The sequence below is a fragment of the Oratosquilla oratoria genome, chromosome 22, assembly GCF_046742065.1.
Source record: "Oratosquilla oratoria isolate Oo_2021 chromosome 22, ASM4674206v1, whole genome shotgun sequence".
NCBI lineage: Eukaryota > Metazoa > Arthropoda > Malacostraca > Stomatopoda > Squillidae > Oratosquilla > Oratosquilla oratoria.
Genome location: NC_134798.1, coordinates 12112255 through 12138640, shown reverse-complemented (window position 1 = coordinate 12138640; position 26386 = coordinate 12112255). Strand labels below are relative to the sequence as shown.

The 26386-nt window shown below is 38.8% G+C and overlaps 1 protein-coding gene across 8 annotated transcripts in view; it reads left to right on the top strand.

Moving 5' to 3' along the window:
- Nucleotides 1-26386, top strand: part of LOC143037434 (uncharacterized) — a 102839-nt gene that overhangs the window by 62669 nt on the left and 13784 nt on the right. For 7 of the 8 annotated variants that reach the window (XM_076205652.1, XM_076205651.1, XM_076205650.1 and 4 more), the window contains 2 exons: nt 20842-20970; nt 21253-21475. In XM_076205652.1, coding sequence (XP_076061767.1) covers nt 20842-20970; nt 21253-21475 — 352 coding nt within the window. Of the gene's footprint in view, nt 1-12313; nt 14850-20841; nt 20971-21252; nt 21476-26386 lie in introns of those variants that run through there. The other variant, XM_076205644.1, reaches the window with a different exon arrangement.

The window sequence follows — 26386 nt, the reverse complement described above, 5'->3', positions numbered from 1 at the left end:
GAATATTCATAGGATTTGTCGCCCTCATCCTATGACAGTTGTTTTAGGATGAGGTTTTTGGGGTAGTGAATAGATAGGGGGTCCCTCATCCTTTTCCTTTGTGAATTCCCCTATCCCTATCCTTCATATTTGCTACCCTACTCTCCTTTTTCACCATCTTTCTCTAATACTTGTTAAGGAAGGTTCTGGTATCTTGGTGCCTTCCAAGCTACATGTCTGAACCCAGTAAAGTAGGGATGTATACCGCGAGGGCCGAAAGCCTACTGACTGGGGATTGCATGTTTGTGAGGTAGGTACTAGGCTGCTGACTTCCTTTCTCCCTATCCAGTACACATGCAGAGTGACTACGCCGGACCCATCCTAAATGGGACAAAACAAAAGAGGACAAACCCCGGGTTGACAAAGTCTCAAACTCACCTCCGAGACCCTGCATGTGTAAATAGTCGTTTCTGGAACCTCCCGACTCTGCAGAGACTTCTCTTTTATTGTGCGTGGCAACGGGCAACTGCAGTATCTTCTATGCACTGATTTTTCTTTCTTAATATATGGTGTGGCCTCATAAATATACACAATGATGGCGGCTGTTGAAACAGAATGTTCTAAACCTCCACCACCACCTGATGCTCCTCCTAAACCCCCCGATCCCTCTCCTAATATTGCCAATCCTAATGTTGACAATATTGACTCAACAAAAATAAAAACCCCAGTTGACGACTCCGGCTTGAAAAAGGACTTCGGTAAAATCAATCAATCAAATGCTGCCCCTAATAGTCATAGAATCTTGCATTTACAATATGTCTCTCTTGATAAGAGTTATACAGACTTATATGAAAAGTTCCGTAAATTTGGACAAATTAAAGAGATCAGAGTTAAACTAACTGACAACTTTAAACCTTGGCTAGTGTGGATCTCATTTCTTTCTAATCAGGATGCAGCTGCTGCCTGCTTGGATTGTAATTGTAATGAGAATGAATCTTCAGCCCAACTTGTTGGTAGAGTGCCACCTAACTTGGATATCTTTTATCCAGAAAAGCCGGTAGAGGAAAGGAAGGAAAGTGTGCAGAGACCTCCCAACCCAGCTAAGTGGCTCATTATCACTCTTGCAAAAGAACGTGCTAACTTGTTCAAGTTTAGAAGATTCTTGAAGAGTCACCTTGGCTGTGGTAATTTGAATAACTCCCAGGTATCACGATTTGGAAGAAATTCCTTTTTAATTCATGTAAAATCTTATGAACAAGCTGCCATGGTGCTTAACTTGAAACAGAAATTGGAAATTAAGGAAGTTAAACCCCACTACACCTTTAGTTATGCCAAAGGGGTAATTTTTAATAGAGATCTGTATGACTTTGATGAAGAAGAGATTTTAGAAATGTGCCCAACTAATGTTTGGAAGGTTGCTAAAATCCCTCGTTCTATGATTATCCTAAGTTTTTGTGGTGAAGATCTACCTCATTATGTAGAGATAGAAAAAGAAATTGTTTATGTGAAGCAGTTTAAGCCCCGTCCCCTTCAGTGCTTTAACTGCTATGTTTTTGGCCATCCTTCCCGCAGATGTGCAAGGGACAAAATGTGTTTGATATGTGCTCAGCCTGAACATGGGGATTGTTCCCGCCCAACAGTTTGTATAAATTGTAAAGAAGAGCATGATGCCAGAAATAAGAATTGTGTAATTTATAAGAAGGAACAGGAAATACTACTAAAAGCTCATGCAGAACATATAAGCATAGGATATGCTAAAAGACTATTAAGTAATTCCAAAAGATACAGTGATGTTGTTAAAACAAATAGTAAAGTGGATCAGCCAACAGTAGAAGGCAATAGAAATAAAAATGCCAATATGAATGGCTCTGTTAACACTGAACCCAAGCCTCAATGTAAAAGTGTAACTATGAAACCTAATGGTCTTTCTTCTTGTCAAGTAGGAATTTCTAGTACTTCTGAAGCCTCCTGTGCGGAGGTTTCCTCACCCCTTGTTGAAGGGGTGTCCCCTGCCCCATCTGGAGGGGCACCTAAGGTTTCTATTGTAGAAACCTCACAGGCTTCTTGTAATGAAGCCTCCTCTCAGGCAATCTCTCTTCCAGACTTGGGGGACTCCCCAGTAGAGGGATTGCTGACTAGTGTGCCTCACTTGGTAGAGGTGCACAGAAGCAATGAGGATCAAGGAAATGCTGAACCCAAGCCTCAGCGTGAAAGAGTCACTACTAGACCAAATCGGTCTTCCCCACAAGTTGGAAATTGTAGTACTCGTCAACCCTACTCTGCGGAGGTTCTCCCATCCCCAGTTGAGGGAATGCCTCCTGCCCCATCTAGAGGGGCACCTAAAGTTCTCATTGCTGGGACCCCACAGGGTTCCTCTAATAAAGCCTCCTCTCAATCAGTCAAACTTCCAAACTCGAGGGGCTCCCCAATAAAGGGATCACGGACTGTTGTGCCTCACTCAGTCGAGGCACACAGAAGCGAAGCTATGGAGTCTGAAGCTGTGCGCAGTAAAAGACTCCACAGTCCACCCTCATCTCCATCCTCTTCCCCAAATCGCGATAAACAATCTAAGAAAGAAACTAATAACCCGGACTCTACATCGTCGGTCGGACCATCGTCAGAGAGAAGGATGCCACCCGCGAAAGCAAAGAAATTAGAAAAGAACCCACCTTGTAAACCCTCTCTCTCCCAGACTTCTCTTACCAGACCAGTAGACCCCAAAAAGAAAAAGAAAACACTATAATGTCCATAATTCAATGGAATATGCAAGGTTTTAATTCTCATCGAGAACAGGTTGGGATTCTCTTTAAAGAACATGATGTGTCTGTTTTTTGTCTGCAAGAAACTATGCTTGGCAATTTATCCCCTAATGTTGGACTTAATTATAAATTTTACAGATCTCCTATGATTGGGGGCCGTGCCCATGGAGGTACTGGTATCATTGTTAAGAAATGTGTAAACCACAGAAGTGTCCAGCTAGATTCGGTGTTGCAGGCTTGTGCAGTACAAATCTTTACCACTAAATGGATCACTTTATGTTCTTTATATTTGGAACCTGAACTGGAAGATCGACTCATAGACATATATAAGCACCCCCGTCAGTTTGAGTTAAATGACCTACAATCTTTGGTTGACCAGCTCCCTGAGCTATGGGGTGAATCAAGGTGTGACCCCTGGGGCAATATAATTGAAGAATTTATTGATAGTAACTATGTCATTTTGATGAATGACTGTTCCAAAACTAGGTTTGATGTCTTTCACAACTCAAGTTCTGCTATAGACCTAACTATTTGTTCATCATCCTTAAGATTAGACTACAGTTGGTCAATAGATGAAGAATTACATGGTAGCGACCACTGGCCTATCCATATCAAATATTTAAAGAACACTCCCTCCTGTTGCTTACCTAAATGGAAGACAGGAGAGGCTAATTGGGAATTATTTAGGAGATCCACAGAGATTAATTATAAGACTAGTGATTTTGGTAATAACTGTGATGCGTATGACTACCTGGTAGACATGATACTCTCTGGTGCTTTCTCTTCCATTCCTAGGACAGCTGGTAAACCTCAACGCCCAGTAGTCCCCTGGTGGAGCGATGAATGTGCTATAAGCAGAAAGATTACAAGAATTTGCTATAAGAGATATCGGAGATACCCTTGTTTAGTCAATAAGATAACGTACAGAAGAGCTCGAGCAAAGCAGAAGAAAATCTTCAAGAAAGCAAGGAGGGAATCCTTCGTTAAATATATTAGCGAATTGAAATATGACTCTTCCCCTACCTTAGTATGGAATAGGATTCGAAAATTACAAGGAAAGTTTACTCCATCTCCCTTATCCATTCTGAAGATAAATGACTGTTTTATATCATATACAAGAGAAGTAGCAGAGGGTTTTGGAAGACATTATGCTGATATTTCAAGCCCACTACATTATTCAGATGATTTCCAAAGAATTAGAGCCAAGACCACTATTATACCTCCTACCAATACGAACTCGGAGGCATATCTTCTCTTCACCTTGGATGAAATGGATCATGCTTTATCTCTATCCTCCCCAACCTCTCCTGGAGAGGATGACATTCTTTATTCCATGGTTGGTCACTTATCCATATCGTCGAAGAAATTCCTTTTAAATGTGCTGAACAAATTTTGGTCTTGTGGATCTTCTCCTAAATCTTGGAAGACTTCCATCATCATAGGAATCTTAAAGGCAAGAAAAGATCCTCATGACCCACAAAGTTACAGACCTATTGCTCTCACTAGCTGCATTTGTAAGATCTATGAAAGAATGGTTAATATGCATTTAGTTTGGTTTTTGGAATCTAAAAATCTGCTATCTAACAGACAGTTTGGATTTAGAAGAAATAAGTGCACTCTGGACCCCTTACTTTTTATCACTCGTGAGATTGAGAATGCCTTCGCAATTGAGAACTCTAGCATTGGTGTGTTTTTTGACTTGAAAAATGCCTACGATACTACCTGGCGGGGAGGCATTCTGAAGCAAATTGCAGAGTGGGGTATCGGGGGTAATATGTTCAATTGTTTAAAGGACTTCTTATCTGACCGTTATCTAAAAGTCCGAGTGGGCTCTTCTTTCTCTTGTGCATATCTTCAAGAGGAAGGGATTCCCCAAGGAAGTGTTCTGAGTCCTACACTCTTCAGCATAGCCATTAATAGTTTATTAGAACAAGTTCCCACAGGAGTTCATGGATTGGCTTATGCTGATGACTTCGCTATTGTGTGCAGCAAATCGACAACATTGGAAACGGGCCAAAAGATTCAAGAGGTTATCAACTTAGCAACAGCATGGGCTAATTGCAGGGGCTTCAGATTCTCTGCTGAAAAAACCAAAGCCATAAGGTTTTCCAGACTAAGACGCAAGGAAGAAATACCAACACTATTCTTAGAGGGTGTCATATTACCGTATGAAGATGAAGTAAAATACTTGGGTCTGGTATTGGATAAAAGGTTGACATTCACAAATCACATAAACGAGGTTGTATACACTGTCAAACAGCGACTTAATATACTAAAAGTAGTGTCTTGTTTCAACTGGGGAGCAGATCGTGTAACTATAATAAGGCTTTACCAAACATTGTGCCTCAGTAAAATGGATTACGGATGTCAAATTTATGGATCGGCATGTAAAAGTTCACTGAAGAAGCTTGATATAGTCCACAATATGGCTTTACGGATCTGTTCGGGAGCCTATAGAACATCTCCAGTGGATAGCTTGTGTGTGGACGCAGGAATTCCTCCCCTGTATATTCGCAGTGAGGAATTAAGCCTTAGATATATATCTCGTGTCTTGACATCCAAACAGAATCCAAACTTCAAATTTGTAAAGCAGCCGGTAGACAGAGCTCCAAGGAAAAGTACTCTGCTGAAACCTTTAGAAGTGAGATGTGAAGTTGGGACAGAGAAGGTAGGACTTGTTCCTAACACAATTGCTGAGATCACGCCTCCCAAATTCCCTCCTTGGAACCGATGCCCCACTGAAATATGTCCTCTTAAAAAGAAGAAAAACAGAACTGCTGTAGAGCTAAAAAATGAATTTTTAGAACATTTATCAGTACATGCTGATGCAATTTTTATTTATACAGATGGATCAAAATCCCAAGACGGTGTTGGTTGTGCTGTTGTAACTGATAGCACAGTTTTAAAGAGAAAGTTGCCTGATTTTAGCTCTGTTTTTACTGCTGAACTGCTGGCAGTCAGCAACGCCCTGAAGTTTGTTTTTAATTCTGTTCCATGTGGTAGGAACGTTGTTATTTTTACGGATTCCATGAGTGTTCTATCCTCTGTGAATAATTTGTTGCCTCATAATTTTTTAGTGCAAGAAATACAGGAATGGCTGATTCTCATAAACAACAGAAAGAAGATAAAAGTAAACTTTTGCTGGGTGCCGTCCCATGTGGGTGTCACTGGAAATGAAAAGGCTGATGCTGCAGCCAAAGCCGCCACTAGGTTCACCCATATAGCAGACCGAAAAGTCCCACATACGGACTTGAAACAAGTGATCCATTGTTATATAATGAAGAAGTGGCAAGAGCAATGGACAAGGCTGGACGGCAGTTATAAATTAAAAGAAATTCATCCCTTAGTGAACCCTTGGAAGTGTCCTCCTTTGGACAGAAGGTCAAGCATTGTCTTGACAAGACTGAGAATTGGCCATTCCTACATGACACATATATTTTTAATGGCAAGTGGGGCAGAAAGGCTGGCCCCCCAATGTCCCACTTGCCAAGTAGTTTTGACAATAAGACACATTTTAGTTCAGTGCCCTGCATTCTCTAATAAGCGCAGGGCAAATTTCTTAACAGATTTATCTTTTAAAGAAATTTTAGGGGAGGAAGGTTGTGTGAAGAACGTTTTAAAGTTTTTAAAAGACATAAATTTATTTTATGAAATTTAAAATTGTGTGTGTGAATGCTTGTGAGTGTGTGTTGTTGAAGTGTGTTTGTGAATGTCTATTGTTTTAATTGTTTTACTTGAATTTTATTTATATTTTATTTTTTAAACTAAAAGATAGATATGCGCTGAATGGCCTACCGGCTCTGGCACTTGGCCTTCGAGCCAAAAACTCCATAAATCAACCAACATGTGCAGGAGTGGAGGATTCATCCCTACGTTGTAGATTAGCTGGAGCACCAAATACCCGAGCCAGAAGAGAATAAATTTTCATATCTCCTTCCTCTGATCACCTGCAGCATTAGAAGAATTCAACTCTGATGAATTGGCAGTAAGCACTGGAAGAATCTCCAAACCAGTCTCTGTAGAAGGATCAACATTGAGATCCTCTTGCCTCTCGTACAATGATATATTACCAGTCAGAGCCTAGTCATGCTCTGATATCATCAATAAACCTTACATGAGTGTATTGTGGGTTTACTAACAACTGAACTTCATCAACAAGGGGTTCGTATTTACTAGTGCAAACCTGATATTGTAGTAAGACAGGTCCAGGAACAGATAACCAAGTTGGCAACAAATGGACACTGGGAGATCAACGCTGGTACAAGAAGAGCCTCTCGTGTGGTATAGCATTGGTGGCCGTTCAGAGCAGAGATCTAATTGAATGAAGAGTGTCAGGCAGCACTGTTTCCCATCGACATTCTCAAAGGTTCTTGGATGCCAGAGCAAGAGTTATGTGCTTCCAGATTATAGCATTATAACTCTCACTTTGCCCATTCCCTCGAGGATTATAAGGTGCCGTTCAGCTAGTGGGAATACCTAGATTGTGCAAGAATTTATGTAGATCTTTGGCCATAAATGAGGATCCGCAATCAGAATACAGGAAGGAAGGCATACCAAATATTGCAAAAACCTGATTTAGACAATGGATTATAGTACCAGTAGTTTCTGATAGGCAAATGCAAACAGAAAACGAGAATACTTGGCCACCACTGTGAGCATATAGTGGTTTCTAGAGTTTAAAGGTAGAGGCCCCTCAAAGTTTAAACTAAGACATTCAAAGGGCTGCGTGGCCTTGATAAGAGGAGTTTGGTTTGGTTTGTAGAACCTAGGCTTCAATGAGGCACACTGAAGGTATTCAAAGCACACCCTCCTCACATCTTCCTTGGAATGAGGAAGATTCTCACTCTGACAAAATGAGCAAGTCTTGTTGCACCAGGATGGCAAAATTGAGTGTGGAGCACAGATAGTTTCTCATTATTGATAGCAGCTCCACAGTGAGCACATAAGAGTGTCTGCAAGAATGTTTTATTTACCAGGACAGTACATGATATCATAGTTGTAGCACCACTACTCAATCCTCCATCATTGAATTTTATCATTCTTGATTTTTCCAAGCTGATTTGTTTGGAACATAAAGCTGACAGCCTGTTGGTCCATAACTAAGGTAAAACGTTGTCCTGTCAAGTAATGAGACCACCTCTTTACACATTCCACAATTGCACATACCAATACCTTGAGATACAAAATTAATTTGTTGCATGACTGCCGTCATATGTCAAAAAAATTGTATCTTAAAACAATTATTCACATTTAGATTAATGGAAGTAGAATTAATCCATTCCAGCAATACGAAGTTACCCCAAGACAAACTTAAATTACACAAAAGCACATTTTATAGATTTATACATGAGTAATAACACACAATGATAAAATAATAAATAACAATGATAAATGTTGTTTATCATATCATATATACCACGGAGACAGGTGATAGTGGTGAATGGAGGTGTGAGCTAGGGGGGGAGGGAGGGAGGGAGAGAGGGTAACAAGAGCTAGCGTATGCATAAGCGTAGGAGGCGGGGGGGCAGGGGGGGCAACTGCCCCCCCGGGTTCAGGGGCCCGTTGAAATTCGGGCAAATAGCATGGGATATTTGGGCAATTTATACAGAGAAACAGTGAAATCACAAAATAAGAAAATATATTTTCTTACTACACCTGTATCACTAATTTCCTGTGAAACAAAATTCAACTACAGTACACGAATTATCACTATATGCCAAAATACCTTGTTCATTGTTCAAGAAATTGTGGTGGTCATGTCTTCATGGTATTATCATGATTATTACGAGCGAATCGAAGTTTACTATGGAGATGAGGGTCTTGTTACATTTGCACCGAACCGGCCCGGCCCGGCCCGACCGTAACGCTATCTCCGGAACTACTTGACTGATCTTAATGAAATGAACGTCATATGATAGTACAACTCTATCAATTTGATAAAGTATAAGTTTTATATCTATAACTGGGTTAAGTCAATGGGTAACTTGCAAAAAGTGGAAGGGTGTAGAAAATAGCATATCTTTAAGGGACTGTAGGGCGCGAAAACACGAAAAATTCTGGAAAATCAACGAATTTTAGGTAAACATTTCAAAAGATTCTCTATGATGGTGGTAACACTTTAGCCAAATATTACAGCTCAATTCCGTTTCTTTTCTTATATATAAAATAAAATAGATAAATTTTTGGCAACCTCTGGCAACCCCATTGCATGAAAAAACATTCTGTATATTGAAATAAAGTCAAAATTTTGATACCCAGTTCTGTTTTGTTTACTATAATTAATATATATGGAGATATCTGGCAACTTGCCCAACACTAATCGTCAATCACCACAAGGATCTCAGTATCTCTTCAAAGCTAAAGGAGAAAGGATGTCGCCCTGTCGCGTATCTGTTAGCCTACCAGTCATGCATGCGATCGTATTATCTTTTATTCTACCAACAGGTATTCAAAAGATTCTCTATGATGGCTGTAACACTTCGACCAAATATTACAGCTCAATTCCGTTTCTGTTCTTATATATAAAATGAAATAGATAAATTATTGGCGACATCTGGCAACCCCATTGCATGAAAAAACATTCTGTATATTGAAATGAAGTCAAATTTTCGATAGCCAGTTCAGTTTTGTTTAAAGTTTTAAATGGAAACGTAAAAAAAATAGACAATGTCACGAGTGAGTACGCGGCCGGAGGATTTTAAATGCCGGTGCGCTCCTTTAAACTTTAAATGCCTCTCCTGAAAAGTTTATGTTTTTTATATTTAAATAGCCATATCTCTGTTTCTTTTTGTCCGATTTCATTCATTCTTTCGAATTTGTAAAGAGAAAGAGTAATTCTTTAATTTGATCAGGAAAAAACAAAGGAAACTGTAACTTAATTTTTTTGTTTAATTTATCATAGCAGATTTTCACTGAAGTTTCTACTATTCAAAATAAAAAAATCATAAAAAAGAATAAAAGAGAGTAGGAAAAAATCTAACTCAATGAAGTTGTTTCCAAGACTCTAATCTTTCATTTCCTACATAGTAGGCTGATTACCTATGCCTGTGGATACTTCAATGATTACAGATACTATCATAAAAAAAAGAAAGAAAAAAATTAACTACACGTAATATATACATGTTACTAAAACAATTTAGTATGCAATAATACTCTTTCCGATAGAGTAAGTATACATAAGTTCACCAAAGAAATTGAACAACTTTTATGACACGTTCACCTATAAGCACTTCCCACAGTCCCTTAAACTACTCAACCAATTTAAATGAAACTTACGAATGTTTATGATGTTATAAATCTAATTAATCTCCTTATGGTAAATTTGAAATAAAGCTGCGCATGTGCAAAATTAAAAAACAATTTTTTTTTTTACTTATTAACGGATTAAGATCAAATTTTGTAGATAATGAGATTCTTTCAGTAGATTTTGAGATTCAATTCCACTCAGTCGCTTGTTGTGTGCGGACGTGTGTCTCGTCACTCCGATATTTTTGCTTGTTGGTTGGTGCTGTTATTGATTTGTTGATTGGTTTTCGTCTTCAGCATCATTGCAAGTTGAGTGTTTACAGATATTCACAATAAATATTTAGTTGCTTTGTTGCTCAGATCATTTAATTGCACTCTAGATTGATCGGAAGTAATTTGACTGCTGCTTTTATGGCATGACATTTTATTGCTGATTAAAATTCTCAATACCATTGGAGAGTTTTCATACTTCTGCTATATAATATGAATATATTTAATAGATCCATATTATTGCTGTTTAGTTGGATTTTTTGAATCGCTCACAAGACTGATTGGAAGTTGTTATGTTATTGATGATTAATGTTATTATGCTATAATGTTGATTGATGTTATGATTTTTATGTTATTGATGATTGAACATTTCAATATCATTGTCCAAGTTATATTTTGCTATATAATATGAATATTTTGAGGTAGTTTTTGGAGTTATTTAACTACTCCTTTCTATTAGAACATGAAATAGATAATGATTGTTTTATATATATAATATTCTCAGTCTTATTTTTAGTTCATTTTTAGTGAAATAACAGTTTCTTATACTCTTAATGTTTGTTTTCAAGTGGTAAGCAGTTTTTCGCATTGTTGAACAATATCGCAATCATATAGTATTTGATTAATCGACCAATACCATTGATGTAATTCCCATAAGGCTTCATGGCGTGAAGTATTGTGTAATTGCTGATAGCAAATTTTGAGACTGTTGGTGGACTTATTTATCTGTTCTGCCTATTAGGCATATGTTGGTGGAGTAGAAATGGTTAGGAGGAGGATGGTATTTTTGTAGATAACATATTTATTTCTCAATAACGCATGCTCTGACTTTCTTTCAAGTTCATTCGTGACAAATACAGTTTTTTTCACATTGATGTCTACCCACAACTTAAGAAGATACAACTGAAAATAGTTAAATCTATTAGCGCAGTTGATTTTAATCAAAATTGTCTCCGTGAGAACCTGTGCCCTAGAAATATATATAATATATATATATATATATATATATATATATGTGTGTGTGTGTGTGAGTTGAGGTTGTGTGTTACTTGTGTACGTTGCAGTTACAGTTGTATGTTACGGTTTTCATTGGCTGTTCTAACGGAAGTTGATCACGTGTGGAACTCGATGTGTTGCGCGTCGGAACATGTATTCGCCAGTTTTTGATAGTTTTTGCAACTGAAAATGCACGTGAATGTTGAGTGGGATACCTCTGTGAAGTTTTTGTGTGTTTGAAAAACAATGATATGAATGTAATATTTGCTTCTCAGTTGATCAAGCGTTTGAAACAATCGAAATTTAAGATCAAACGAGTATTATCTCCTCTCCATTATGGAACATACTATATTATAACATATTATAACATAGACGTGACAGTAGCCTTAAATCATGTGACAGCTATGTGAATGACAGCATTGTGAAGACAGCATTGTGTGAATTTTAGAATATTTGTAGGAATGAAATTATCCTATATACAATAAGAAACATATGAAGAAAAATACCCTATTCAGAAGAACTAATTTACTTAACTAGTTTGTCACCTATTTTCTAATATTTGCTATACTGCTTTGATCATTGCAACTTTGCTGATGATTGCATGATTGTGATATATATATATATATATATATATATATATATGTATATATTATTGTTTTTGTTATTTTTTGAGTGCATGAACAGCACTCATACGTCCCCACCCCTCCAACACAACCTTCCCGTCCTCTCTCCCCATGTCCACTCTCCCTCCTCACTCCCCCATCAACGCGCCTCCACAATTCAAATTGGTCGGCTTGATTGGTCGAAACGAATGTTGGGCGGTTATGAGCCTATGATAAAAAATGAGTGAGTTTTAACGGGAGAGAGGTACGTGTTGTTTTTTCGTTGCTACGAGGCCTGGTTGATTTTTTATTAGATTTTTCAATTATTTCTGTGTGCTTCATTCGACGAAAAAAGTTCAGTTGTCATTGTTTTTATGACTAGTGTTGGTTTTCTTTCTGCTCTGTTATTTTGTTATATTTGTGATTTTAATTACTATAAATAGCATTCTGTATTTTCAACAGAATCTGTTGAGTCTGTGTACTGTTGGACACCATATTGGACATGGAGAAGTCAAGAAAGAGGCTTTACAGAAGGAAAGTTAAATGTTCTAAGTGTGGCAAGGAACTTGATGGAGATTATAAAACTGAACACTTGAAAAGAGTTCATGAGTATGATCAACAAGTAGAATTCCATCCTGTGATTGATCCGAAACAAAGAAAACTGTCATTTGGAGTTGCTACCAGCACAAAGTTGAGTGAAGCGATGCCAACAGAAGCCACTACTTCCATAGAAGACGTTTCAATAACTACTGGTGATGACAACAATGAAGAGATCCAAGATCAGGTTCCTGCAGAACCAGACATAGAGGTCCTGGTTACAAAAGCCAAGGATACAGGCGCTCCACCTGCCACTGATTCAGAAGGACCAGAAGAGAAACTAGTGGTGGCTGAGACCTTAGCTGAGACTGATATACAAACCGGTCCAAATCAGCCTCTCTTGGATACATACAACAGGAAACAACTGGGCAAGGAAAGTGGAACAAGAGATTTCAATCCTAACTTGTTTAAGAAGTATCCCTGGACCAGTTTTGACACTGCCACAAAATCAATCATCTGTTTCCCCTGTGAGAAGTTTTTGTTTGATTATAGTTTCACATTCAGCAATTGGAAGAAACCAGAGCGACTTGCAAAACATGCAAGTAGCAGAAACCACAGTATGGCAATGTCCAAATGGATTCAATCAAAAGTGCACCACAACCGTGAGTCATCAGTGCTGACCCAACTTGACACTGCCCACCGTGACATGGTTGAGAAAAACAGAGCCTACCTCAAAGTTATCATTGAGTCTATCCTCTACACAGCACAGCAAAATATCCCACAGAGAGGTCATATTGAAGACAGGTCCAATATTGGGAAACAATCTGATGTAAATCGGGGGAATCTGATAGAGCTTCTGCATCTTCGGTGTAAGGATATCCCCTGGCTTGCTGCCAAACTAAACTCACAGCTGGAGGCCCATCATCAGTGGCTATCACCAGATGTCCAGAATGAAATTTTAAACATTACTTCTGACTTAGTACTGAATCATATATCCCAAGTAGTTAAAGAGGCTGGTAGGTTTAGCCTGATAGCAGACGAAACTTCGGATGTAGGCAACAAGGAACAAATTGCAATATGTTTGAGGTACATCTACAAGGCTCAGCCAACCGAGACTTTTCTTGGTTTTTACGAAGCACAATCCACCACGGGAGAGGCCCTCTTCAACATGATACTTGAAGTTTTAAAGAGCATGAAACTGCGGATTGAAGATGCGGTGGGTCAGTGCTACGATGGGGCATCAAACATTACTAAATTAGCTTTGCATGGAATAAGTGGTAGCCTATTAGGTTGGACTAGTAATTGGTTGAAAGGTCGAAAACAGAGAGTTGTTTTAAATGGAAAAACTTCTGGATGGAAAAGTGTTGCAAGTGGAGTTCCTCAGGGTTCTGTTCTTGGGCCACTTCTATTCATAGTATATATAAATGATATAGACCATGGACTAAAATCTACTGTTTCCAAATTTGCTGATGATACAAAACTGTGCGGAGTGGCAAATGATCACTCAAACCAATTAGATATTCAAGAAGATTTAGATAAATTACAGCAATGGTCTGAAAAGTGGCTAATGAAATTTAACACAAGTAAATGCAAGGTAATGCACTTAGGTAAAAATAACAGCAAGTACGATTACAAGTTATTTGGAAATTCGTTAACAAAAGTGGATAGTGAAAAAGATCTCGGCGTAATTATCAGTAACGACCTCAAATCATCCAAGCAGTGTATTTCAGCCTCTGAGAAAGCAAATAAGATTCTGGGATTGATTGCGCGATCTTTTGATTTCAAAAGTCCATCACTCATTAACAAGCTATATAAATCGTTAGTTCGTCCACATTTGGAATATGCTGTTTCCGTATGGTCACCGAATCTCATTAAAGACATTGACAGACTGGAAAAAGTACAACGGCGAGCCACAAAACTGATTCCAAATATCAAAAATAAATCATACGAAAATCGACTTAAGCACATGAATCTGTTTTCCCTAAAAAAGCGTAGACTCAGAGGTGACTTGATACAGGTCTTTAAGATTTTAAAGGGAATTGACAACATCAAAAGTGACCAAATTTTCACATTGAATGAGAATCAGACAAGAAACAATGGTCTCAAACTGTCCGGAAATAGATTCAATTTGGAAGTAGGTAGAAACAACTTTGCCAACCGTGTAGTTAATGAATGGAATAAACTTCCTGCACCGGTAGTGCAATGTAGTTCAGTTCGAAGCTTTAAGAATCATTTAGATAAATACCTAAGTAAGATGCTGTAATTATTATAATTTATGTTATATTATTTGTTTTTGTTTTGTTATAATTTGTCTGTCTGATTTTCATTTATTATTAGTTATATGTCAATTTATTATCATTTACTATTTACCTGTTTGTTTGTTATTCAACTATACCAATGCATTTATTTATGTATTTTAATTGTTATTTACATTGTTATAGTTTTAATTTATTATTAATATGATTTTTTTTTTTTTTTTTTTTTTTTTTTTTGCATCCGACCTAGATATGGATCAAAAGGTCTCCTGTCGGCATGCTTTGCCTTTGTAATCCTTTGAAAAGGGTGTGGCTGCAAGAGTACAAGAGGTAGCACCGAAAGCTCTGTATGTCCACTGCTATGGACACCTGCTGAACTTGGCCCTGCAGGATACTCTGCAAGAAAATGCAGTAATAAGGAATGCACTGGGAATCGTGCAGTCAATTCACCACTTTTTTAACTCTCCAAAACGAGAACATGTTCTCCGTTCTGTGCAGATACCAGCTGATTTCAATTCAGTACCATTCATCAAGTTGAAGTCTATCAGTGAGACACGCTGGGTCTGCAGGTGGGAGGCAGTAAAAGCCATTGAGCAACAGCCAGAGAGAATATTGCTTGCCCTTATACAGCTCTCAAACGACAAGGATGCAAAAACCTCTGTTGATGCTACAGGCCTTATAAAGGCCATGCTGGAATTCCAGTTTGTCCTGGGATTGCATATTTTGAAGGTTATTTTTTCAAATACAAATTCATTGGCAAGCTACCTGCAAGGTCATGAGGTTGATGTTATGGCTGCAAAAGCTACGTGTGAAGCAACCATCAAAACCCTCTCTAAATGTAGAGAAGAAGAAATGTTCTCCCTGATTTGGGAAAAAGCCCAAAAAACTGCAAAAATATTAGTGAGATTGCACCAAACAAGGAGGTGAAGACATCAAAAAGACAGAAAAAGCCATCCATAAGGCTGCAAGCATTATTAGGAGAGACTCCTGAGGTGCAACCCATCTTGTTCACTGATATACAGAGAGGCAGAATTGAGGTGTATTACGATGCACTAGATAGAGTTCTTTCAGAAATGAAAGAGAGATTTGCAAGCAGGGACACTAATATCTTGACCTCATTATCTGACATAGTGGTGGGAAAAGCTACAGAGGAGAGTTTCAAGGCAGTGTCAGACTTCTACAGCATTGATGCAGACGTCCTGATGGGGGAAACTGCTATCTTCCACAATCTAGAAAGTGTTAACTTGAAAACAGCAAACCAGGTGGTAAACTATCTCTACTCAAACTCTCTGGATGAAACCTTGCCACACTTCACAGAGGTGGTAACAACACTGGCAGCCATACCTGCCACATCTTGCTCAGCCGAGAGGTCATTCTCATGCTTGAGAAGACTGAAAACTTACCTGAGATCCACCATGGGCCAGGAGAGGCTATCAGCATTAGGACTTCTTTGCATAGAAAGAAGTCATGTCAACCAAGTGGACATAAACACTATAATAGATATATTTGGTAGACGAAAGGGCAGAGACAGCATGTTTTTCTAAATTATTTTGAGATTGACTATACTGTATCAGGTGATTGTATAGTTTACCTAGATTTACTATAGTCCCTACGTCTGTATACATGGTTTCGTGTTCAACTTATTGGAAAGTTCCTAACATCATATATATTTTCACAAGCGATGTAGAACTATTATTTAATGACCTTTTTGTAGACATTTATAACTGCTTCCTATTTCACATTGTACTCAGTGAATATATATTTTATACATGCATGCTTAAGGTACTGAAACACAATATGACTCATAAAATCTTGTCTTCATTGAAGTTTCTTTTCTATAAAGAATAAATGGTTTTAGAGTGTTTTTTATACTTTCTATTAAAATTTTCCCCAAGTATTTTCATATTTAGCTCTATAGCATTTGTTAGATGGTTTCAACAGCACTGTATAATGGCAAATTATTTAGGTTCTGGGAGTATGAAAAATTCGGGCAGATTTTGTGTTGCCCCCCAGGTAAGCTTCATCCCCTACGCCTATGAGCGTATGACACACACGTGTAAAATGGGTAATGATAAAAACACAATTAAACATTATAAACACATATATACATACATAAACCAAAGGATTTTTCCCCCTTACAAGGGAGGTTGCCAAAAAACAAAGGCATAGAAACCATTCCCACCCATTCCATCCCCTACATACTCCACTCCCCTTCACCCTCTATACTCCCTCTTATCTTGGCACCTCCATGACGGGTCACCCCTGCATCTTGTCCACTGCCCTGGGTCAGAAGCAGTGTTGCAAGACACAGCATATCCACAGGAAGGCTGCTTCATTAAATCAGTGGAACCCCCCCCCCCCCATGCAGAAAAGAAGATGGGGAGAAATCTCTTTGGGCCGCATCATCAAATTTTTCTTACACATACTATCTCACCCCACATCCCCCACCCATTCCACCTCATGCATCACATCATCCATATACAACCGTTCTCCATTCACCCCTTTCTTTTGTCCTCTTCCATCCTTCCTCAACACATTCCCCTCTTCCCCAAAGCCCCTTTCACCTCATCCATCTATCTCATCCTAAGTTGCCCCCTCATGTTCACTCCCTCCACATCTGCCTTCCAGACCTCTTTTACTAGTCTTTCTTCACTCATTCTTTCCATGTGTCCAAACCATCCCAACACTCATTCACCCTATCTCCCAACTCCCTTTCCACCCCTGTTCTCCTCACCTCCTCATTTCTCACTCTATCCAGCCTAGTAACCCCCATCACACTTCCCAGACACATCTTAAACACATTCAAACTCCTTCTCTCTTCCTCTCTTATGTTCCATTATAAACATACACACATTGATACAAATGAAATGAAAATGACTAAAAAAAAAAATCCTTTTTTATATGATTAAAAACAAAGCAAAACAATTTTTTCCCAATTTATTTATTTATTTTTACTTTTTATTTATTTCTTTTATTTATCTATTAATTTTATTTATTTATTTTTTGTGGCTTTTCAATTTAAATTTTTATCATCACTTTCACGTCTGGCCCTTTTGGCCCTGCCTTCATTACCTTCACTGTATGGTTGCTTTAAGAGAAAACAATCAAGAGTAGTCAGTTTCTGCCTCTTTTTTTTTTAATATGTTGCAAAAGTGTGAAAGGCACGTATCATTAAATAAGGCACTTGCTCTCCCTGTAGACAATTTCTCAGGGTGTTTTTCTCTACAAAATCAGACACTTCTTGCCACTTGGCAAGGATATCACGAATTTCACATGAAGTTAGCACCTTCTGCGCAACCTCCTCCTCACTGCTGAGTTCCAGCATCACCTCCAAGTGGGTCATCTCCTGTAACTCCTTCAGCTCCTCTGTTGTGAGTTCTTCAGCATGCTCCTCAACAAGATCAGCAACATCTGCCACGTCTACCTCCAGCCCCATGGAATGACCAATGGACACAATCTCCTCCTCAACAGGTGGTTCTGGTGGCTGTTTGAATCCCTCAAAGTCTTGCTCTCCAACAACACCAGGCCAAGTTCAAGGTTTTCCTGGTAACCCCTTGCCAGGATAGATCTACGAGTCTTAGACAGATTATGACGTTGTAATGGTCTTTCCAAAATTCACATAATGTTAGGTTAGTGTTTTTGCTAACTTCAAAGCAATGTTTGAAGAGCTGCTTTGTGAACAGTTTCTTAAAATTAGAGATGACTTGTTGGTCCATGGGCTGGAGGATAGACATTGTATTTGCAGGCAGATACACAATGATTATGAATTTCAATTTATCTAAGATGTCATCCTCAAGGCCTGGAGGACGACCAGGAGCATTATTCAAGAGAAGGAGACACTTAAGTGGGAGACCATTCTCCGTTAAGTATTTCTTGGCCACAGGGCCAAAAACTAAGTTCATCCACTCTATAAAAAACTGATGGGTCACCCATGCCTTACTATTTGCTCACTACATAACTTGTAATTTGTCTTTCAAAACTTTATGAGCTTTAAAGGCCCTGGCATTTTCAGAGTGGTACACAATTAACGGCTTAACTTTACAGTCGCTGCTAGCATTAGCGCAAAGGGTAAGAGTAAGCCTATCTTTCATAGGCTTTTGGCCGGGTAGGCTCTTCTCTTCCGCGGTGATAAACGTGCGCTTAGGCATTTTTTCCAAAACGGCCCCGTTTCATCTCGGTTAAAAACTTGCTGCGGTATGTATCCTTCTTGAGCTACAGTAGATTCAGAAGTCTGTGAAGTCTTCAGCTGCATTAACATCTGCACTGGATGCTTCTCCATGCCTAATTACAGAGTGAATGCCATTTCATTTTTTTAAATTTTCAAACCATTCACGACTGCCTATTTCTCACCAACATTACCTTCTGATGGTTCTCCCTCCTTAGCTGCATCATGTTTAACCTCTTCAGTACGGGCCAAAATCTCGCGGGCAGCATTAGCTGCCAGACGTACGATGTGTCGTAATAATACTCGCATCATAAAATATAGTCACCGCTTATATCGATCGTGAATTTTGATAACCATAGAAAATGTGATGAAGACAGTTTAGAGAGTATGTCATTACGCAGGGGCAACTACAATGAATATAATCAAGACGCCAATATGGCAGCCTCGCGTATCCACTTGCTCCTCATGCCGCCTACGTATGCGGCACCGTATGGAAGGGGTTAAGGTCTTGGAAGATAGCAGTAGCCTTTTCTGAGATTATTGTTTCCATAAAAGTCACCAGCCAACTCCTTCTCCTTAATCCATATTAAAAGTAGGCACTCCATCTCATTATGTAGGTTTGTTCTAAGCTTTGAAATAATGGTGACGCCTTTGGAAGGCTGCACCTTCTTTATTGCATCTTTCTGCTTTATGATCATGGATATTGTTGATGCATTACATCCATATTCTTTGGCTAAGTCACTCACCCGCACACCATGCTCATATTTTGCAGTTATTTCATATTTTACCTCCATCAAGATTTTTTTTTCTTTTCACTATCCTTGTTCTTACCTTTGTGACCCATGGTTATGCACAAAAATCAAAATAATAATACACAAAACAGGCACAATCACGACAAACAGTGAAGATGTAAATGAGAACACAACACACAAACTGGAGCATCGGAAATTGTCAGGAGCCGAGCAAACGGTCTGCCACCTACCGTTGCCGTTTCAAATTATCGCGCATCACCACATCATATCTCAAAATTTTTGTCGTATGTTAGGGTGTAAATTAAGTAAAAAATTACATTGTATTTCAAATTTTTCATATGTTGGGGCGATTGTATCTCAAGGTATCACTGTACCTCCTTTTCAACCACAGAGTTTTTGCATTCTATAAATGTGAGCTTGCGAGAGAAAAAGGCAACTGGATGGCCTACCTAATTCAGAATAGCAGCTATAGCAGAGTAGCAGCTATAGCAGAATAGCAGCTATAGCTGTATCTCGACTACTAAAGGAATAGTTTCATCAATTGAGTGCACAACAGCCTACCCAATCTCTTCTTTGAGATCAATGATGGCTTTCCAGGCCTCTGGACTCAGAGGAAAAGTGTCAGAGGCAACAAGAGGTCTGATCTTGTCAGAGAATTGGGAAACCCACTGTGAATAATAGGAAAATATACCAATAACATGGCATAAGGAAGTACGGGTTTTTTTGGATCTGTAATTCCTTCAACAGACATAAATTTTCAGAATCTGGTTTGAGAGAGCATCACTGAAACAGTACAGCAAGCATAAAGTTTAGTGGAAAAGGTGATAGAGAAACATGGGTTGAATCAGGAACACTAATTTATTCTTATGTTTCAACTATACGTCTTCTTCACAGTGACAGACTTAAATGACTTAAATCTTCAGTATTTTTACCCTCATGGCAGATCATCTTGCTGAAAGTCTTAGAATGTAGCATCTTGAATGGTGTGTGCTCATTCTGAGGACCAGCCTGACAGCAGCCAATGATTCATTAGTAAACCTCTTGTGTTTTATGACCTCTTTGAAGATGTTCCTGATTCAACCTGTGTTTCCCTACCACCTTTTTCCATTTGACAGTACATGAACTATCTTTAGATTCCTAACCAGTAATCAACACCCACTGATAAAAAATCTAATAAAAAAAAAATTGAGAAATATCCAGGACAAATATACATGGTACTTCCCAAACATGAAAGGACTGATCTTAGAAGTGAATTTTATGATTATGATGCTTCTCCGGCAGTGTTCTTGTGGATGAGTTAGCAGGATGGAAAGCAACCCTGATGAGAAGACTAGATGAAGCTGAAGAAGCACTGCATGTGTTGTTGGATGAGCATTTGGTGGCCCAGAAGCACCTTGCATCAATCTTTAAGTGAGTTGCTACTCACCTTTTTTTTTTTTTTTTATCTTTATGTGTGGTTTTTAGCTATACTTATGGGGTCTTGTCTCTTATTCTTCAATTATCATACCAAGATTCAATTTCATGTATAATTCCAACTTATGTTATCTTTCTCTAGGCTATTCTCTCTTTTTCTTCCTCAGTTTGTTTTAGATTGTGAATTTTTCATTGTTTCACATTTACCAATGATTGTGATATATCACAGTATATAATGCTCATCCTTGGTTTTTGATTGTATTAATTTTATTTTGTCAGGTTAAACAAGCAACTCTGTGATGCTTTTGACCCACTAGCTGCCACATCAGGAACATCTACGTTGACCTCAGCTGATCTATTGACTTTAGCATTGGAAGGGGACAGCTTGGCTGAGACAGTGCGTGATCGGTTACTAGGTGACCTAGGAAGGGCAGTAGGTTGTAATAGCATTAATATGGAAGGACTTGAAACACTCACACCTGGAGAAAAAATTGCTCAACAGGTAAGGAAATCATCAGCACATATCATTGTAATATAGTTTAACCCATTCAACTCCGATGACAAGACATCTTGTCATTTGGTCAAATAAAACAAAAAATCATAATAAAACAACAAAATGTTTGACGATCAAACAGCACCAGAAAAATATGACGTCATCAGTCCTCCTCGAAGAGGAGGACTGATGACGTCATATTTTTCTGGTGCTGTTTGATCATCAAACATTTTGTTGTTTTATTATGATTTTTTGTTTTATTTGACCAAATGACAAGACATCTTGTCATCGGAGTTGAATGGGTTAACACGTCCATTACCTTGACTAAGAGAGGAATATCTGTTGAGCAGGGAAGGAAGAAGACAAAAGATAGGTGTAAATGGATTTTTTTTTTTTTTTATTTTTTTTTTTTTAAGCTGTGGATGTGCTATGTCTTGTTGCATTGCTTCTGACCCAGGCAGTGTATAAGAGACAGGGATGACCCTTCATCCATGAGGAGCTAAGATAAAAGGGAAACAAAGGTGTGATGGATAGGTATGGGATGGTTGGGGTGGGGGTGGGTGCATGCCTTGGCTGGCATCCTTCCTTGTGAGGGGGATAGATATAGACAAGTATAATTAACACCTCATGCCCCTCACCACACTGCTAAGGTCAAAGGCAATTCAGCAGGACACATTACTTCCACAGCAGAGTCCAACAGCTAAAGATGGTTTACTCCCACTGCTTCATGTAGCAACCTGCCACCCTCCCTCTCATCCACTCAAGAAATTTATAGAGCAGACGAGACAATCCCTGCTGACTGCACTATTTACTTATCTATTTATGCTCACTTTCCACTATCATACATCATACATATACCAAAGGCTTTTTCCCCCTTACACGGGCAGTAGCCAAAAAGAAAAAGGCATAGAAATCATTCCCACCCATTTCATTTCCCATATATTCCACTCCCCTCCACCCTCCTCCCTCCCTCCTATCTTGGCACCTCCTGGATGATGGGTCATCCCTGCATCCTGTCCACTGCCCTGGGTCAGAAGCAGTGTCGCAAGACACAGCACATCCACAGCAAGGCCGCTTCATAAATTCGGCGACCCCCCCCGCTCTGTCCCCTCATGCAGAAAAGGAGAAGACTGGGAGAAATCCCTTTGGGCTCTGTCAATTTTTTTCTCATACATACTTCCTCACCCCCCATCCCCCACCCACTCCCCCTCATGCATCACAGCCTCATCTATACACAACCCTTCTCCATTCACCTATCTTCTGTCCTCTCCCATCTTTCCTCTCTTTTATAAAGCCACTATCATACCTTTTGGTATTTTCCTGCATTTGTTGTTGTTGTTGTTGTTGTCGTTCCCTAGACTGTCTGTCCGAGCAGTCCCGTCTCCCCAAGGAAGGCCACAGCCGAAACTGGGTTTTCCCACAAATCCTTTATAGAGTGTATGTTGTGTTGTTTGCGTGCATGATTGTGTATAATGCAGTCTTCCATTATGTGTTGTATGGTATGGGGTGAAGTGTTACATCCTGGGCAGCTGTTCACAACACGGTCGTCCAGCCTCTTCTGGTAGCTTAGAAGTGCTGGGTGGTGACCGCATCGCAGTCTGGCCAAGTGGACTCTGTCCTTTCGTGGGAGAGAGGATTCAGAAGGGTGGATATCAGGGGGTCTGGCATGCAGCAGTGTGTTGTCTTTCAGTGTGTTAATGGAGCGGTGAGTGATGTGATTATGAATATGTTTCCGGAGGCTGGTATTTGGTGGTTGTGGAGGAAGAGAAGAGAGTATCTGTGCGTAATAAAGGTCTTTGGGTGTAGTTTTAATGTTTCTTGGTGTGTGTGGGTGTTCTGCTATGTAGTGTAGCGGGTGTGATGTGTTTGTGGTGGCTGCAGCAAGTGTTTGTGTGCCTCTCATGTCGAGGTGGTCCTTGACTTTGAGGACTTTTGTTTCATGGTGTAAATGGTCTGTAGGTGATGTATTTGTGCAGCCTGTAATTGTTTTTAGGGCTTTGTTTTGTATGATTTGAAGGGTGTTGTGGTGTGTCTCACTGAGATTAGGAGCCCATGCAGGACTCGCATAATTCATCACTGAGCGTATGCATTGTTTGTATATTGTTATATTAGTTTCTTTGTTTTGTCCAAATGTTGTTCCAGTGATTGACTTAAGTGCGTTAATTCTAGAATTAATCAAAGTAAAAAGTGAAAATGAAAGGATAAACAAAAATACCACCAATAGTGAGACCTTAAAAAGAGAGGTGAATGAACAAATTAAGGTGGTGACTGAGAAGACTGAACAAAATATAGGAGGGGAAGATTTGCAGAAAATCAGAAAAGAATGGAAAAAGGACCATAGCTTTCAAAGATATTATCCAACAACAAATGCATGCATTTCAAAAAACAAATGCATTTGTTGTTGGATAATATCTTTGAAAGCTATGGTCCTTTTTCCATTCTTTTCTGATTTTCTGCAAATCTTCCCCTCCTATATTTTGTTCAGTCTTCTCAGTCACCACCTTAATTTGTTCATTCACCTCTCTTTTTAAGGTCTCACTATTGGTGGTATTTTTGTTTATCCTTTCATTTTCACTTTTTACTTTGATTAATTCTTTTTTTCAACTCACTTACCTCACTATTTATTTCTGCATTTACTTTAAGTCCTTCAGTTCTTCATATGTTCTGTTGTACTCATTCTTTAGGTTCAGGATTTCTTTCTTTAGCTCCCTAAACTCTTGATTCCATGATCTTGTCTCCTTTTCTATATCTATAATTCTACTTAGTCTTCTGTCATATTAAATCCAGAAAAAATTCTTCATCATACCTTACAACACCTAATGGTGTTTGATGTTTTCACTATGCTTTTGTATTGTGCCAATAGGTGTCATTGTTGTTCCAATGTTTACGTTGGGCTCAACTCCATTGCTATTTCCTGGTCTATTTCAATTCATTTTCATTTTCTTCAATACTCATTTTTTCCACTATATTAGATCATCACGGGCATCCACGTATATTTCCCTTCCTATTTAAGGGGGCTGTCGTGATGAATTTCCGAAATATTTGAAAAAAATTCCCAGTCCTGAAATATTTCAGCGAAATGCCAATAAATAAAGGAGTTATGGCTATTTTTCTGACCCCCCCCCCACTTCCCAGTACACCTTCGCTGCACATATGTTTGACTAAGTTATTTCATCGCAATAAAAATGGCACAAATGCGATGTATTTTGTTATTCACTAATATAGAATAGCTGGAAACTTGTCCTACACGGGGATAGCACTTCGCACTCGTGAGTAAACTGAGAGAATTATTGTGAGTAGGCAGAGAAAGCAAATTGTCGCTCCTTGGAGAATTTTTATTTACTTTTATTTGAAGCTATAATAATTTCAAGAATGCCTAAACATTCAAAGAAGAAACGTGCGTTTCATGAAAGCTAAGAAACTGAATAAAATTATTGAGAAAGAGTGTACTTCTGCCTTGGTTATTACTGGAGATGACTCATAGCAGTGCTGCTGTGCGTGCATGGGCTTGGCTACGCTGAGCGCACATTATTGCACTCCTCTACCCCTCCATATCCTCTTTTCTCAAATGACATCACCACAAACATAGAGCATGCGTGACGTACCATCACGTGCCTCTTCAAATGAAACGCTCCAAGTGCTTTTCGTCACAAGAGCGACTGTCATTGATCATAACTTTGGAAGGACACATAATCTTCTTTCTCACTTGGTTGGAGTCAATCCCATCATTACAAAAGCACTTGAGGAACAAGACAAAGACACAAAATGGAAAGGGACACCAAAGACCAGAAAGAGGAAGAGAAAACTATCGTTCAGCTCCGATTTCCAGCCAGGAGCTTTCTAGTAAGCGAACCTGGTGACAATGAGGGAGGTGGTCCCTCCTGAAATCCTTGCCTTCTGAGCTGCTAATACCTCGTAAAAGGGGGGACCAGGTACCAGCTACACTTTATAATAACATGTGAATGACATAGAATGCATGAAGATTGTCGCAGAGAAAAAAATCTAAAATGTATAAAAAAATGCAGGGAAATGTATTTTGAACTTCAAAGCTCAGTATCTCAAAACTACCCTTTACTCTACATTTTTTCTATCTCCTCCGTAACTACTCGGCCGATTTTAATGGGGTTTGGATCATTTGAAAGCTGAATAAATTTGCAAACTTTTTATTGCGGGGTTTTTCATTTTTTGTGATAGAAGTCGATATATTGTATTTTTAAAAAAAATATGACATCATTCAAAAAAAAAATTCTTTCTCCTAAACTAAGAGGAAATTCCAAAAACTGTACAATCATTTTTTAGGTATTGCTATAGAGTATTTGTGGTATTTTTTCAGCATACTCAGTCAATGGATAAATGAGGAGATAGAAAGTTTGTAATTGGTCAAAAAATGGTTTTTTATTAATAAATTTATTGTTTTTTAACAAAATGATATTAAAATTGGTGGTGAACATCTCAGTATATGTATATATAACATATTAAAAATTCGCGAAATTTCAATCATAATTGACGAAGTTCGTTTTCGAGTGCGACGGCCCCCTTAACACAAACTAGGTTTCCTGTTATATTTATAGTTGAGAAGTTTCATTGTTTCTCAGAAGCTCTAGTTGAGGTGTCTGTACACTGTGATGATCAATGTGTGAATGATATTTTGACACAGCCTGAAAGGATTTCTCCCCATCTTCTCTTTTTCTGCATAAAGGGACAGAAAGGGTGGGTCACTGATAAAATGAAGTGACCATGCTGTGGATGTGCTCTGTCTTGATGCATTGCTTCTGACCCAGGGCAGTAGGCAAGATGCAAGAATGACCCATCATCAAGGAGGGCCTAAGAAAAGAAGAAGGAGGGAGGGGTGGTAAATGGGAGTGTAGTGGGTGGGGATGAAATGGTTGGGAGTGGAATTATGCCTTTTGACTTTGGCTA